This window comes from Buteo buteo, chromosome 20 (genome assembly GCF_964188355.1).
Source record: "Buteo buteo chromosome 20, bButBut1.hap1.1, whole genome shotgun sequence".
NCBI lineage: Eukaryota > Metazoa > Chordata > Aves > Accipitriformes > Accipitridae > Buteo > Buteo buteo.
In genome coordinates, this window is record NC_134190.1 from 20,511,230 (window position 1) to 20,529,265 (window position 18,036).

Below are 18,036 nucleotides of genomic sequence, written 5' to 3' on the forward strand. Positions count from 1 at the left end.
CTAATAGCAAGTTAACTACATCTGCGTGGTGCACCTTCTGGCAAATTAAGCCAGCTAATTAGAATAAAGCAGGACTAGCATGGCTTCTTTGCTTCTAGGCTTGAAGCCAGCATCCCTTAACAGCAGCATGCTGCACTTTATAGACATACCAATAGTCTCAGATCTAGCTTAAATAGCAGCACTGTGTTGCATTTCTCAGTTATACTTGTAGATATTCTCCCTTTTGCTCTAACTACTTTTTAAACACAAGTTTGGGACAGTGGGGAAACTCATTCTTTTACTGGACTGCATCTTTCTGCTCTTAAATAAAATATTTAAATTTCTAGGCTGCCACTCTGGCATCTTTCATGAACATTAATTTGTATTTAAAAACAGTTAGGCAGAAAGAACAAGTCTTCTACCCCCCATTTTGATGAAGGAAAACCACCAGTTTAATATATCCCTGAGTTTTTGCGGGAGTTAATGAAGTCTTCTTTGTGTCAGAAAGGTAAATTCTCAGCTTGCTCATTTCCTCAGTAACATTAATTACCTAACACTTTTCATCTATGACAGAAAAATTTGAAGGAATAGAGGTTCTTTTCTATCCAAAATGGTTTCTAATTATAACCCTGAAACTTTCCTCCTTCCATTTTAAAAAGGAACTGCTGACAAAAATGTCAAATCTATTTTGTAAAAAAGAAAAAAATCTCTGATGTTGGATTTATTAAATTAAATGAAAAGAAACAAGATTAAGCTCTTACTCTTTCTCTAGATATAGAGAACTTTGACACACACCCCATCCTTAAAAAAAACCTAAAACATTCCTGATATTTAAGGCCAGCTGCATTTTTCTGACAATAAGGATATTTAGGCCATTTTGAGTATCCAAGAGTTTATAGTATTTCCTGAGAAATACTAGTAGTAAGTACCTTTTTCTGAAATGTCAGTATTTCAAGTTTGTATTTCAAGTATTTTAAATGCTTATATGATTATTTCAAATCCATATTCTTGTGAAACAGCTGCAAAATTCACTAAATAATTGGTAAATATGCACTGAAAATCTTTTTGTCATTTGTGCTATGATAATTTGTATAATATTTAGGAAGAGAAACTTCCTCTAAAAACAATGGAAATTTCTTACTAAAGGAAGTGATGCCTATGGTGTGGAAAATTTGAACTGTATTGGGGTTCCCCCAACCCATGGCAGGATCTGACAAGGCTTGAGTCCTCTTCAGTTTCCATTATGTATATAGGTCAACATCTGTCAGTATGTAATGTAATTTAATAAACTTTATCATCATCTTCATTTTTAGCCACTGGACTATGAGACAAGACGACTTTATACCTTGAAAGTAGAAGCTGAGAATACCCATGTGGATCCACGCTTCTATTACCTTGGGCCTTTCAAAGATACAACTATTGTGAAAATCTCCGTAGAAGATGTAGATGAACCTCCCATCTTCAGCAGATCTTCTTACCTTTTTGAGGTGCATGAAGATATTGAGTTGGGGACAATAATAGGAACGGTAATGGCCCGGGATCCTGATTCAGCCTCAAGTCCAATAAGGTAATACTCCAGTCTCTGTAAACACATAATTTACTAAAGAAATTAAGAGACATAGAAATACAACATGAATTTTCACTACACATTGTACACAGGAAGAAGATGCTAATGTTTTTTTCTGGTTTTTTATTAGTGTCCCAGAGATAGACAGAATTGAGAATGATGTTATCCGTAAGCCTCCAAACACCTCAGGGAACAGCCATTCAATTGCACACAAGAGACACAGAAAATGTTTTGTAGTACTTCAAATCTCAGAGAACTTATAAAATTACACATTGATTTCAAGTAGGCTCTTCAGGACTACTTGCTTCACACTGTGAAAAAGTGCCAAACCAGTCTGTGGCCCAGGAAGGGTACAGAGCTTTCTAACGCTTCCTCTGGTCAGTCCTGGAATGCACGTAGGGCTGATATCCACTGCTCTGGTTGGTGCCTCCTGCTTTGTAGGCTTGCAGAGTGATTGCTATACAGGATAAAATTATCTTTGTGTGTGCTCAAATACCCCAAGAAATTAGACATTGAAAGATTAATATCTTTAAAAATCTTTTCTGTGTATACTACTAGATGATACATGCTACATCACGTCTAGCTGAATGTAGTAAACTATATTTTAGTGTGGGTTTGTTTGTTTGATGCATAAGCTTTAAGAAAGAGGTAAGACAATGCTGTCCAAGTTGGATGTGTGTTGTCTGAAATACCAAAGTAGAAAAATTACATTCTGGCAAAAGAACCTAATTTACTGACTTTGAAGTCAGTTGCCACATACTTCTTAATGAGGCCCAGGTGGTAAAACTGGATTAGGAAATGAGACTGAATCTAATTTTCTCCTATGGTGATTCGTGTGTATGGAAAAGATAGGAGATAACACCAAGCCTCTAATTTTAAGTATATATAAATAACTTAGCATTGCATCTTTATCCACTCTAATTGCATCAGACAACTGACAATTTTAGTAGTTATGTTTTCTTAATAGTGACTGGAAGAAGAACAACCTTGGTGCTTTGGCTCATTTTGTTTCTGACACAACTTGATGAATAGAAGAACTGCGGCAGCTATTTCCCTCATCACTATTATTTACACAAAGTAGCAACCTAAAGATTATTTTATGTAATTTTTCTATGTCCCATTAATGTTTTTTCATTCTCCCATAGAAAATGATTTAGAAGAGGCAGGTGGAGCAAACCAATATTAATAAGGGCAAAGAAATTTCTAAAAAATTGAAAAGTACCTTTGAACATAGATTCAGTTTGCTTGAAGAAAAACATCGAAGATACATGTGATAATGCTTTTCATAATGCTCTTCATAGTACAGTCATTTCTTTTAGCTTTCATTTAATGCTATTGGGTTGAAGTCAAGAACTTTAAAACAATTTGCATAGCGTAGATCAAATTCTTTTTAGTATTTGCTCTGTTCCTCAACTTCCAAAGCAACCTTGTATATTCATTCAAATAATAATTACCTAGGATAAGTTTTTACAAGCTTTTACTTCTTACAATATCAATATTAAATACAAAGTACTATGTCTTTACCCCAGAAGTGAACAGCTAACATTTAAACTAAAGTATTTTGAAAGTTGTCATATTTTGAAATTAGGGCAGTTTGTATAATATTTTAACACTGCTATAAAAAAAATATTACAGCTTCAGGTTGTAGAATTTATTCAGTTTTAATTTTTTTTTTCTGTTAGCTGTTTATTTTAAAATATTAGTTTCTGTTTATTAAAATTCTACATAAGTTAGGCTTCATATAAATTGAGTGTCAGTAGCTTCCTGTTGCACTAATTTCTATTTCTGTTCAATGAACATAGGGGTATTTTCTGAAAATAATAATTTTGGTAGCATTTTCAGGCCATTAGAAATAATATGATGGATAAAAGTATGTGCTTATCTCATGGTTATTATCAAATGATATAGAATTTTTAATGAAACAATGTGGAATGGATCTTGTTAGCTAGAGAAGTGATTATTGCCTATTGAAAAACTGTTAGCTAGAGTGCTGTCAGAATAATTTTTCCTCATTAAAACTCCTTCCATGGATGAAGTAAAATCAAATGCTTATCATACAAGCCAAATAGTCTTCAATATAATTTCTTTTAAAAATAACAGGTTTTTGTTTAATTCCAACTAACAGTTATTATAGTCAGCTAGTAATAAAAAAATAATTTGAGCAAATTTTCCCTGCACTTTCAGAAATCTTTTTTAGCTGTTCTAATTTTCTTTTGTTTTATTCATTTTGGTGTCAGCTTGTTCGCTTGGGTGATATTTGTTTGACTGTTTAGTTAAGTACTTGATGAACCGTTTAGATCACTCATAAAAGTTCATAGAAACATGAACACTTGTCTCCATTGCACTGTACAAGTGTACTAGCAGACTTTTTGGCCCAATTCTGCCAGGTAGTTCGGTAAATGTTCTGCACTTCACAAAATCCTACATTCAGTTCTACACCAAAGGTTCAATTCTAACTTTGAAAGCAGTGTTAAATATTAGAAAAAATGGAGGAAAGCGCAAATTTCTGATTCTAGTTTGACATTCTGCCTTATTGTGTTAGTAGAAGTTTTGCCTGCAGAAGTACAGCAACTATAGCAACATAGAAAGTCCTTTAACATCAGTATATTCATGAAAGTGAAAGTTTGGTTTGTGAACTTACTTTTATAGAGTTTTTTTTAACTTGATCTCTAATAAATTAACATAACCTAAAGTGTAGAAGCTGAGCTTATAAAAATACTTTTGAAAAGCTCATAAATTAGCTGTCAATCTCAGTCTGAAGGAACAGTACATTAAAGACAATTTTCCTTTCAGGATTAAAACAATTCTTTATTTATTATATTGACATTCTGACTTTTTTTTATGGTTCTCATATATGTCTATAAAAGCTCAGATGGTCAAATATTATACTATTGTATCATATTTATGAAATTTTTCTAATTTTTATTCCTCATTCTATGGAAGTAACCTTGAGAATTTTCACAAGTTTTTATAGAAACTAAATGTATGTCTTCTCAAAACTAACCTTTGTAATGTAACATGTAGAACCTAAAAGCTATATTGACTTGTGAAACATGCTTTCTTCCATTTTCTATCATTTTGACAATACTTTTTCTTTCTTTATCATATTTAGGTTTTCTCTGGATCGTCACACTGACCTTGACAGGATATTTAATATCCATTCTGGAAATGGGTCCATCTATACTTCTAAGCCACTTGACCGTGAGATATCACAATGGCACAATCTTAGCGTTATAGCAGCTGAGATCAGTAAGCCAATTTGGTCTCTTTTTCCTTTCAGTTTTCCTTAGCCTGCAAAGTTACAGCTGTGACTTCATGAGAAAAAAAACTCCCTTCCTTCCCCCTGCCCCTTTCTATTAGATATTCTGGGAAAGTAAATTGGGGGTAGCTAACAGCAGCTGTCTCCTCATTGCTTTTTTTCCTCACCTACTTCCACCACTGACCTTTAATGTCCAAGTTACTTCTGAAATGTTACCCAATTAAATAACAGCACTGCAGTAATTCTGTTTTCTTCCTTTTCTTTGAGGACAATGACATGATTTTGCTGTTAAAGTAGCAGAGTTCAGGATGGTAATCTATGTTTTTGTCTCTATCGTTTTCTTTATTTCTTTAGAAATAATTTTATCTCTTCCTATGGTATCTATACCTACAGCTCTTGGAATCTATACATCTTACAAGTTAGGTTCAATTTCATCCCTAAGCTGTAGCATTTCTTGGACTATTTAAAACAGGTCTCTAGATATTTTCATGTTAAAAGTACAGAGAGGAAAGCAGAGATCCTCCTAAACCTGCTACATTACTGAGATTAACTCTAATCACCTGACAGAAAATTTTCTAAGGGACAAAGGTCTGACCTTTGAAATCCGCTAGTGAGGATCACTTGCTTTCAAAGACACTGTTTTTTCAGGGTTAATTCTATATCAGTCAAAAAAAAAAAAAAAAAAAGCGCTGATCAGCAGTGAAACGTGGCTGGCAAGAACTACACTGCAGAAAACTAAATGAAACATCATGTCTAGCCAATTAACCACTCTTAGCTGCCCTGTCCCCATTCCTGTAGTCCAAAATAATAGGCTGGTTGTATTGAGCACACCCAGTAGCTATACTTTTTTTAAAAAAAGCCTTTTTTTTTTCCACTTGTGATGCATAGTCCTGAACTTCCAGTCCTTCACAGTGCTGTCCAATATTGTAAGAATACTTTTCAGAAGTATTTATATAACAAAAAAACTTAGTATCCTTGTGTGTTTATATCAAAGTGCTAAACTTTTTTCCCTTGTCAGGATACTTTGAGCAAATTTACATTCTGGACCTAGCTGGAGTAGCTAGCATTCTCCAAAGAGGTACTTTAGTTTGGGAGAAAGAATTGAAGGGGGAGATTTAGGTCTTTAAATCTTTTAAAATATTATTACCTGTGAATCTTATGGCTTGGACAGGTGTACTCTTCGCTGGGTGAAAAACTGGCCGGATGGATGAGCCCAGAGGGTTGTGGTGAATGGGGTGAAATCCAGTTGGCGGCGGGTCACAAGTGGTGTTCCCCAGGGCTCAGTGTTGGGCCCCATTCTGTTTAATATCCTTATCAATGATTTGAATGAGGGGATTGAGTGCACCCTCAGCAAATTTGCAGGTGACACCAAGTTGGGATGCAGGGTTGATCTGCTTGAGGGCAGGGAGGCTCTACAAAGAGATCTGGACAGGCTGGATCGATGGGCTGAGGCCAATTGTATGAGGTTCAACAAGGCCAAGTGTCGGGTCCTGCACTTGGGTCACGGCAACCCCATGCAGTGCAGTGTTAAGAATAGAACATATTTGGAAAGTTAGTACAAAAAATGCAAAAGGCTTTGAAAAACAGTGCCCTAAGCCTGCCATTTTAAAGAATTCAGGATGTCAAAAAGATCCACATCATACTCTTTAGCAAAGGTGTTATTAATAACAAGTGAACTTAATGCCAACTACTCCTAAATGTTTACTATTTTATTTGAAGCAGCTTAAAAGGAAAAAAAATCAGTAATTTTGATTCATCTTTATTTTCACTTATCCCATTCCATTAAAATTGCAAAATCATGCAGTATTTAGCTACCACCTAGAAGAATTCCAAGAAATGTCTGCACTTTTTTACTCTCGGGCATTATTTCAGATTCTTAGTATGGCAACTAGATCAGCAATTGAGAACAGGATATCTTGTATTCCTGAACTAACCTATACTAATGAGAGAGTACTCTAAATGATACTAGGATTTTGGCATTTGGCAAGGGGTGGTTACTATTCTTGTTTCTTAACCTAAGGTCTGAAGATCTACATTCATATTTTTTAAGGCAATTTAAACATAAACCCTTTGATTCTAATCAATTCTTTACCAGTTTTTTTTTAATTGGCTTTGTTGGAATTTCTCCCTACTTATTCAGGCACAAGAGAGGAAAGTCAGGCTTGAAAAATTTTCAAAATATGTATGCACAAAGTCAATAATGTCTTTTCTGTGTTTAACAAAACAGTTCACAAAGAATTTTAAAGTTAAAAATCAAAACGTTACAGCAGAACAATACTCTTGAGACCACCAAATAACCAAATTTGTCATTATAGTAGTGGGCATACTTTTCATATACTATATTTGCATAGATTATTAACAGTTGCAGTCCCTATTTTCATGTAAAATCTTAATTGCTCACTAGATACCAATACGTTAATTTATTTACTCTAAGCAAAACATCTTATTTTTCAGAGGGCCTGATTTTTACCCGGTATCAGTTGTATGCTAAATTTTGACCAGTTTCAGATCTAATCTTGCATGTCTATTGCTCATGAAATTTGGAAGAAAACAGAAAACTTTTAGTAGGAAAATAAACTCATTATTCTTCTCTTTTCTCCTGTCAGACAACCCCAAAGATACTACTCGTGTTCCTGTCTATGTAAGAATTTTGGATGTTAATGACAATGCCCCACAGTTTGCTGTATTCTATGACACGTTTGTCTGTGAAAATGCAAGAGCTGGACAGGTATGCCTTTGAGAAACACTTCCACTATCCAGTTTAGCTACAGCATTCAACTGTAGATCATTCTTGCCTGTTGCCTGGGAGAAATCATGTACAAAATAGCTTTTGAAATGTTAAAAATGAAAGCAAAGTAGCTCTGTAGGTGAGGCTGAGAGTGAAATATCAATATATTACAACAGCTTCAGTGTGTGAATTACCACTTTTCTTTACCTAACCCTGTAGTACTGTTAAATCCTGCCTAGATATGTCCAAGAGACATGGTCATAATTAGTTTTGCTGTTATCTTCACAAAGTAAATTGTTATATGTAACTACTAAAAAAGTTTGATCTATATTCTCAATAACTCTCAAACAGCAAAATTCACATATATATTTCAGTCCATGCTGATGATGATTACAGACATTTACATGTCACGCTTTTTTTTTTTTTTTTTTTTTTTTTTGGTGATTGTTAGATTTATCTTTTATTATCGCACCAAACTTTTGTGTTTTGCCTTTTAGAGGCTACAGAATCTGTACTTTAATTTAAGTGAAACAACTGCACTACTTAATATCTAGTTCCTAATAGGCAGCTGCTCATTAGAACTGTTGAAAAACTGTTTTCCTATTACAGTACAGCATGTCCCAGAGCACAGTCAGCCAATAATAAATCCTTTAAAATGGTAGCAGTAGTACCTCAGTGCAATCAATTTAGCACCTTTGAATAGAACGTGGGAGAAGTGCCAGCTTGTCTTAACTGTTTGAGTCCTACAGGTATGGCATTCAGGTTGTATTACAAGTTTCACATTCAGGTTGCTATTCTTTCTAAAGTAACATCAGCTGGAATTAGAACAGAGGATTTAAGGCCCAAATTTATAATGCATAAAATACCTAAAGGTACTGAGCAAGTGCATTTGTCTGCTACGAGAGTTATATGAGAATTCAAGCTGTTAGATAAATAAAAATCACTGGCTAAGCATCTAGAATTTTTTGACAGTTGCAGTGTCTTCTATAAATGCTAAAATAATATTTTAATCATTTTCAATATGAGACATGGATTAAGAATTGGAAAAGTAGAGCTCTGAACTTTCCTCTTCCAGTTTCACAAAAAAAAAAAAATCCTGGGGGAAAAGAAATCTAAATGCATTAATCCACAAATCTTACTCTTTTGAGCTTTTAGAATCTGTTTTGTCCAGGTTACTAACTATAGAGCATAGAGGAAACACTTACTAGAACAGTTATATTTTCATGTAAACTTATTTAGAGGAACTCTTTTTTTCTGAGCTATCTAGAATATTGAGGTCAGTATAATTTGAAAGTAAATATAAAAGTTATTTCTGCATTACTCTTTTTCTTTTTACATTCAGAAAAGGCTGTCAGTTAAAAAGTTGAAAAAACCCACACTAATCATTTATGACTAATAAATGAGAAGCTAAATAAGTGTACATATCCATAAATGTTTATTTAAATTGTTATAGAGCTCAGTAGTGTCTCATTTATCAGAAAAAAGTGCCAAGTTTACTAAAAGGGCTGTAAATATAATAACTTTTTTAAAAAAATCTGAGTTGCAAATGATTGTTTAAAGAAAACAATTCACAGGAAGAGAAAAAAATGCAATGCAGGATAACATGAATAATCTATTTGAATGTAATTATATTCTTCTTGCTTACTGGTAGATCATAAATAAGACTTGTTATTTTGGATTTCAGTCTGTCCTGAGAGATTGAATCTAATCAATCCACACTGAACATGGTTCTCTAAGTTTGATTCCTCGTACATTTGTGCTATTTTTCTTTCCTTTCAGGTTTTCATAATTATGTTTGAGCCATGATCAAATTTAAATCTTTGTTAGATCACTGAAACTATTATGGTACTTCATCAGTCACAAATTCTATGGTATTCATTTCAGTATTTCCAATCTCCTACTGACAAACGTTTTAATGAATATTATAGTTTTCCAGTTTCTTTATTTTCCCTTAAAATTTCTACTTACTTAGTTTATATAGAAGTTTATATAATATATATACATGCATATGTATACACCTACATATATAGACACACACACTATATATAATATATATGGATGTGTGTGTATATACATATATAGACATATACACATCTATGCATATACGTAGCAAGAGAGAGAGGGAGAGTGCTTTTTAGGAAATGTGATTTTTGAAGTCTGAGTGACTTAAAGGGCCTGTGACTGTTTTCCTGCTTGCTATTACTGCTGATGTCAGATCATACCATGACCTTCCAAACAACGGGAATACCCTATTCCAAAAAGCTGAAGGTACAAACAAGCAGTGCCTCTGGCAGAATGCCATTTTGCTGGATGTTGCTCTTTTAACCCCTCTAAAACCAAGGACAATCCTGGTGTGATGGCATAAAGGGGACACAGGCATTCATGTGAGCTGTACAAGGCTGACTCAGTAGGAGTTGAGGGGAAGAAAGGAGCAAAATGCTTGGACTGCTGCAGCGCGGTACCCAAAGAAGTTCAGCTGTCCTTCACCCTCAGGCAAGAAGAGCCAGGAGTTGGGCATCTGGGCAGGTGGATTCCCACTGGTTTTGTCAGCTCCCAGCTGCCACGTGTCTGGCAGCTCAGCAGCCAGCCTCCAAAGATCCTCTGATGTGAAAGACAGGAGTCAGTGTAGAAAGCAGAAGTCAGTCCTACTTTAGAGAGTTTTTATATGGAAGCCGAGTATATTTTTTCTACACATTCGTTTTCCCTATAGTAATGGTCAAAAGAGGGAGAAAACAAATTTAAAGAAAAACAAAACTCCAGTTGAGAAAGCAAGCAAGCTGCTGTATTAAAAGAAATCCAATCCTTGCCTCGTGAAGAAATTTGTTGCTGTATTCTGGATGGACAGGAGAGAAGTTGGGAGTTAATCATGCATTTGTTAAGGCAAACAGGAGTACATTGCAATTGTTGATGTTTAAGATGATCAGTCCTGACAAAAGCTGTGATATGAAGAGAAATGGCTGTATTTGGAAGAACTGGAAGAGGAAAAACAAACAGGGTTTAACAAGTATGCCACAGGGAAGGAGTAGTGTCAAAAATTAGATGTAATTCCATGCTTGAAAAAACACTGCAATTTAAAATGATGGATCACAAATGAAGAATAAAAATGACCTAGGCTAAATATTAACTTATTTTTGGAAGTTAAGCTTAAGAACATAACTCAACATTCATGCATGCATGCACAAAAATTCAGCCATAGGTACAGTTTTTATTGCTATGGTATTAAAAAAAAAAACACTCTGAAGTACAGCAATAAATATATCAAAAATTTTATTTTGGGGGAAATGACATTTTGCCACCCTTAGGCATAGAAACTTCCGTGCAAAAAAGCTACACATTATTTACCTGACAGATAAACAAATGTTGATAAAGGGTTTGCCATTACTTCCCCCCAAAATACCCAAACTTTTTGTAGGCATTGCAGAAAGCACTCAATCCAAGTATTGAACTGACCTGATGCAGTTTACTCTGAGAATTGTGACACCGGATTCTCATCCCACTCGGAGGTTGTGCAGCTGTAGAGTATGCTACAGTGTTTTACAAGAGTTGAAATACATATGTAATCTAACGGGCATTTTTAATCTCAGGAGTGTTATTGGTGTATTTTGCTATACTAATAAATAGAAAATATCTTGTTGTAGAAACAAATGTTATTATTTTGAAATTTAATTCGAAACTTTAACTTCCCTATCAGAAAAATCTATTTGATGAAATACTATTTTTATCACAAAAATATAAAACATCCTCTGCATTCCTATCTTTGGTATTGATTTGAATTTAAAATGATGGATCAGAGATGAAAAATAAAAATTACCTAGGCTACAGATAAAACTACTTCTGGCAAGTTATGTCCCCTATGTAGTTACAAAAGTACATAAAGATGTATTGAAAAAAAAGAAATAGGGGAAGACTAAGGCAGAAGCTGGCCATTTTATACATGTACGTGTACCACCACATGAAATGTATGGATGCTGGAAAAACTTATATGATATGCTTTTTTAACATTTGTTCAGTTAATGCGTTCTACAGATTAAGCTGTAAATCAACATGTGTATAGTTTGAATATGAAGTTGCCTTAACACTTGTAGTCTTCTTAAAGTAATCAGGGAGCTGTATCAAAAACCTAAGTGTATTTGGATTCTTTGTTGTTTGTTTGCTTGCTTTTTTTTCCTGCAGCTTATTCAAACCATAAGTGCTGTAGACAAAGATGACCCTCTTGGTGGACAAAAGTTTTTCTTCAGTTTAGCTGCTGTTAACCCTAACTTCACTGTTCAGGATAATGAAGGTAAAATTCATGCCTATTCCAGGGAAGGAGTTTTATCTTTGCTGTCTGGCATACATTCCTGAAATATATTTGCTTTTGATATCTATCAATATGTAGAGAAGCCATTAAGGCTGCTGCTAGCAAGTATAATAATTTTACCTGAGTGTTTGTGGTTTAGGACTTCTACATATTTATCTGTGTAATGGAGGCAAAAATTAGCATGGCGAAAATGTGATAAAACAAATTATAAAGAAAATCAGTAAAAGTGTTGGTTTGAGTAGCCAGATGAAATGCTTGACTGAAGAAGAAAAAAGGTTTCAAAAATGGCTTCAGGTGCCAAGTTCAGATTTTTCACTTTAGCCTTCTGTCACATAGTTCTGATTCCCCTGGTCTTCTGTTTTGCTTCTTTCTGACCACTAATGAAAATAATAGTTCTAAGCCCGTAGCCACTTTGGCTTTTCTTTTGATCCTTTGTCAATCTTTCTTTATCAGAGAAAATTTTCAGAAGATTCTGTTGAGGAAGGGGGACTAAGCACCCATTTTGGCCTTCATCGTCAGTATGACTAACTGAAAGAGCTCTAGATTGCAGAAGAAATAAATGAAGGGGTACATGCTATCAGCCTTCAAAAGTGTTACAGGCAATGGGAATAATCCTCTTTTTCTGATGAAGATTTCAGGAAGTAATAGGCTGCAAACAACAGCAGAAAAAAATTCTAAGAGTAGGGAAAGTGAAGAATTCAAATCAAATAGTTTGTGTTCCTTACAAAATCCCCAGCAGCAGAGATATATAAAGATCCATCAGAAACATAGTTTTTGATGTTGAGTGTAAACAAATAACATGCAAGTACCAAAAACCTATGAAGGGATGCAATAAAGGGAAACTTTGTGTTTCACATCATGAAGACTATGAAAAAAATATATAATTTAATATTTTAAACAAAGATTATATCCTGGTGACTAGGTCCTGAGTGTATAGAGTTATAGACCTTGCTATTTCTTTTCTATCTGTAATTATTTTCTTTCTTTTTGCACATGGGTTGTTTTAATTCAGCCTGAAGTTGGCTGGCACTTACCTCAAGAGATCCACAAGTATGATGAGAATTAAATTTTCCTTCTAATGGAGCCTTATCTGTATTTCCTTTCTTTTGGACTAAAATGTTAGTAACTCTAGCATTGGCTCACACTCTAGTGTTGTGTCGCTAACAGTAGAAGAAATAGTCTCTCCCTGTTATTCGTTCCTTCTCTTCCTTACCTTCACTCTGGCCACTCAGTGAGCAGCTTTTGATGCTGAAGTATACTGCATACAACTAAGATTTGTCTGCTACAAATACAGTTTAGTAAGTTCACTTCTCAAAACCATGAAGGAATACCTACTGTCTTTCATATTTTCTGAATTCCTAAGACAGTTTTTACCCCCCCCAAAATCTATTCCATGTGCTAAGGTACATAATTCCTTGTTCTACAGTATGTTGAAAGTGCTTTGGTGTGGAAAATCTCATACTGAGTTTACAGATAGCACTCCCGTGGGTGTTGTCACAGAAGATGCATAGAAAGAATCTTTCAGAACAGAGTGCTTGTTGAACAGCGTGAAGTGGAAGGTTATTTTTTCTCAGTTGGCCACTTCATTTCAGGGCTTCAGCCCTGAACTGGAACTGTCATGCACTGCATGCATTAATCTATAAAACATTTTAAGCTTTGAGAAATCCTCTTTTCAAATCACACTCAAAGGTGGTACAGAGGCACAGAGGAGCAGGCCAGATGTACATAAAAAATAATAAATAGCTTTCTGATCAAATGGGAATGTCATTAGAAAAAGAGAGATACCAGTGTGATATCAGGAACAGTTTCAAAATGCTACCAGTGATGTAAAATATGATGGTTTGCATGTACTATAAATGATACATTTTACGTTCATACACTCTACAACAGTGTATTTTAATCAATCTAGATAACACTGCCAGAATTTTGACAAGAAGGAATGGCTTTAGTCGACATGAAATAAGTACTTACCTTCTACCAGTGGTGATATCAGACAATGACTACCCGATCCAGAGCAGCACCGGCACGCTGACCATTCGCGTGTGTGCCTGCGACAGCCGGGGGAACATGCAGTCCTGCAACGCTGAGGCCTTGCTCCTCCCTGCCGGCCTCAGCACCGGCGCACTGGTTGCCATCCTCCTCTGCATCATTATCCTGCTGGGTAAGAAAAAAAAATGCATCTTTCCCCCTGTGAACAAATGCTTCAGGCCTGGCTGATTTTACAAAACTATGCAGGTTGGTAAAAATTAATGATCATGGTTTTTGCAAGAAGAATTCAACTGCAACTTAAAAGAAAAAAAAAAAAAGGCAGAACCCACTTGTCTGGGAGTTGGACATTGTATATAAGAATTCAAGTCCCACACTGTTAAAACTGTCAAGTGTGCAACCAGAAGCTCATTTCTGTTCTTTCGTTAAGTTGTCCGAAAAAGAGAGGAGGAATAGTTTAATGGAAAATCACTTCCATGTCTTTCATTTTAAATTTTTTTTGAGGGGATGTCTCTTTTTTATTTAAATAACTACGTAAAATCAACATGCGGTATATATTTCACACAGAATATGCCAGTAAATAGTATTTTTACTATATTAAAGCACTGTCTATCCAGAGGTTTCTGTGCTGTAATTAAAAAAAGTAAATTTTGTTAAACCTCCATTTTGCGGTTTTCAGAATATCACTAATGACCTATAATTCACCTCAAAACCAGTTTTTAACAGTACACTTTGAGCTTAAAAAAGGGAAAAGATCGTCAGAATAGACCTGGCTATTTTAAAACTCATTAAAGTTACAGAAGGAGCATGTAGACAAGCTCATGGTTCTGTAAAGCAGAGCACACAATGTGTGTGCAAAATAGCACATTTTGATATAGACCTTACCTGTGCTACTGTAATACAGTTAGAGATGTTTATCCATTTATCAGACAGAAATGAATTGCTGAAATGTAGCTGAAATAAAGCTCTTGCACCTGGTGGATTTGCTACTGAGAAACTGATAAATAGAGATTCTTTGTTTCTCTCTTTAAGTTATAGTGGTGCTGTTTGCTGCTCTGAAGAGGCAACGGAAGAAGGAGCCTTTGATCCTCTCTAAAGAGGACATCAGAGACAACATTGTGAGTTACAATGATGAAGGCGGTGGAGAGGAAGACACCCAAGCCTTTGATATTGGCACACTGAGGAATCCTGCAGCTATCGAAGATAAGAAGCTTCGACGAGACATTATCCCTGAAACGTTATTTGTACCACGGAGGACTCCTTCAGCACCAGATAACACAGATGTCCGAGATTTCATTAACCAAAGGCTAAAAGAGCACGATACTGATCCTTCTGCACCGCCGTATGACTCACTTGCAACCTATGCCTATGAAGGAAATGATTCAATAGCGGAATCCTTGAGCTCCTTAGAGTCGGGTACTACCGAAGGAGACCAAAACTATGATTACCTCCGAGAATGGGGCCCTCGGTTTAATAAGCTAGCTGAAATGTACGGTGGAGGAGAAAGTGACAAAGACACTTCTTAACCTACAGTAGGCTACATTTTTGTTTCCTTTGAGCGGAAGTAATTTTACAGACACCTTCTGCACTCAACAGTATTTAACATTCAGGAAAATTTTCCTGCCACTCAGCACAATGGTTTCCTTTTAAAATTTGTGTTTAATTTGTCCATTAATGTCATTCATTCTTTCTAGTAGGATTCCACTTGGAATATATACAGCATTTTATTTAATCACCTTCCAAGAGCCAAAGCTATGGAAATTCAGTGTTGTCCATTTTAGTAAGTAAAATAAACAATACCTTACCTTCGGAAATTTGAACAGGGTGATAATCCCTTAAGCAACCTCATGTACAAGCCGCTTCTGTTAGGTACATGTCCTATCCTTGCAAGTGCAGCTTTTAAGATGGCAAAGAAGAAAAAATCCAATATGTCCTGTTCTGTACATTAAAATGAAAACAAAATGTACACGTGGTGTTAATAAGTGTAATATGCAGCTGGTTTAAAAAAAAAGTTTGTGCAACTTCATTTCATCAAATTCTATCTGCCAATGTTTTATATTTATATTTTTGTATTTATTTTTAAGAAATAAACCAGGTTTTACAACTACGTTGATGCTTGCCTGCCTGTTCTGGCCATCAATTCCAGGCTTGAAGAGAACATGAAATTTCTCCAGTGACAGCACAGCCAAGCGCCACTACTTCTATGCTGCAGTATTCCACACATTTAACCCAATCGGAAGTGCTTGTGTGCACAGGGAGAGGATCAAGTTTTAGACCTATTTGTTTGCTCAGAAGTGCTACTTCCTACAGATATCATATTTAAGAAAAATTTGTTTTATTTTTGAGCTGAACTAATGATATTCTATTCTAGAAAGATGAACTACTATTTTGTCTCAGCTTGAATTACCTTTTCTAAAAACATGCTGCCACAATACATCCAAACACAAAGAATTAGTTTCAAAAACTGAGTTTATTTGTTCTATAGTTCTCCATTTTGAATCGTAATTGCATCATCAGAGGAGATCTGTAACTGCAATGAATGAAGTGTAAAAAGATTTTTAAACAATCATTTTTAAGCACCACCCTTTTCCGAAGCCAAATCATTTAAAGACAAACCACTGCATGTTGTATTGCAACCATCTGAGGGTAACCTAATCTGCTTTAAAGCTGTCAGGCTGAAGGCTGACAAAGTGTCAGTAAAACTAGCGCACCCTCACCCAATTTACTGAGTTTTCTGATAACTTGGAAAAGTGTAGTACAAAGAAACCTGAGCAACTAGCCAACTGTAAAAGAAATCATACTTTAGCTATCAGAAAACAAGCTAGGTATCCCAAGACATTTTAAGATGTCTCTTTTTTCTTTCAATCTTTAGATTACACAAATCTATTTAGTAAACAAGCACTGAGATTTTGAAACATCGCTGAGATTAAATAATTTCAGAGCTAAAGCAGGATGTCATAGGGTCTGTATTTACTTCTTTATTGTGGAAGAAACATGTCTGAAGGATAATCCCTCTGTCTCTCTTAACTTCTTACTGGGATAAAATCAACGGATATTGAAAATATATTAGTCCTTCAAAAAGTGCAATGCTGCATTCTTATTTGATCAGATATTTCTTCTCCTTAATGGAGTGATTAAACCCAATGAAGTTGAAAGCTGAATACAGTGCCATTATGCAAGCTGTTGTGGTGCAATGGAGACCAAATTTTTATTGACTTGATATCAAGTTAAACTATTTGATCTATTAAGAAACCATGAAGATTATGGATTTTTCTTCATTTCATTCAATAATAGTTTCATTAACTAAGGAATTTTTATGTTCCTTAATAGAAAATAATTCTGAGAATATTAAGAAACATCTTAGATAATCAGCTTTACAAAGCTCTGTAGAAGTCTTACAGGCCATACAAACAGTTGATCTTCTTTATTATTATCTAGTGAAATGGATCTAATTTTTCTTCCTTCCTAATCTCCATTTGTCCTTCAACAGCATGAAATAGGAAGAAACAAACAAAATTCATCCATTCAATACATAAATAGCCAAAAGGCCCTCTTCAAATACTGTTTTCTGCCTGCAGCAACATTGAGATCAGTGACACCCTACATTTTTAACTAAGTATGTATTAGGACAGAAGATAAAATAGGCTGTAATACAGCTGGGTTTCACCTCTTTGTTAAAAACAAGATTTTGATTAAACAGGTCCAGCCAACGCGTTCACATATAACTCAGTAAGAATCTCTGCTTGTTTCCAGAAAGAAAAAACAAACATGCACAGCTCCCTCACTCCTTAAGCATATCAGGAAATGTCAAATAAGACACTTATTATTTTGATTTGCATTACAGTACTTATTTCTGAATAATAATTATGTGGAAATATTTGTCTATCACTACATTTAAAGAAGTTATTTTATAATTGCTCAGCATAATCTGAACCTAATGTTTAAAATTTAATCCTGTATGCATTATTAAATAAAATAGTAGTATACATTGTGGAAGTATATGGCAATATATAAACATTCTACTAAAATTATTATATAAACAGTATCAATGAACATTTGTTTAACCCCTTGCCATATCCTTGGAGTTTTATTTCCCAGTACTTTTTAGGAAAAGGAAAAAAAAATCCGCTTCAGCACTATAGATGTTACTGTGCAAATAGCATTTCACTATACAAATATATAACATTTTACTGTACAAATATCTCAGCCTCATGAAA

The 18,036-nt window shown here is 34.9% G+C and overlaps 1 protein-coding gene across 1 annotated transcript in view; it reads left to right on the forward strand.

The window, feature by feature from the left end:
* CDH10 (cadherin 10) overlaps nucleotides 1–15,908 on the forward strand; it is a 98,464-nt gene extending 82,556 nt beyond the window's left edge. The window contains exons 7-12 of the mRNA XM_075052450.1: nucleotides 1,293–1,546; nucleotides 4,659–4,795; nucleotides 7,412–7,533; nucleotides 11,707–11,815; nucleotides 13,743–13,994; nucleotides 14,852–15,908. Coding sequence (XP_074908551.1) covers nucleotides 1,293–1,546; nucleotides 4,659–4,795; nucleotides 7,412–7,533; nucleotides 11,707–11,815; nucleotides 13,743–13,994; nucleotides 14,852–15,345 — 1,368 coding nt within the window. The 3' untranslated portion in view covers nucleotides 15,346–15,908. The remainder of the gene's footprint in view (nucleotides 1–1,292; nucleotides 1,547–4,658; nucleotides 4,796–7,411; nucleotides 7,534–11,706; nucleotides 11,816–13,742; nucleotides 13,995–14,851) is intronic.
* Nucleotides 15,909–18,036: the final 2,128 nt, after the last annotated feature.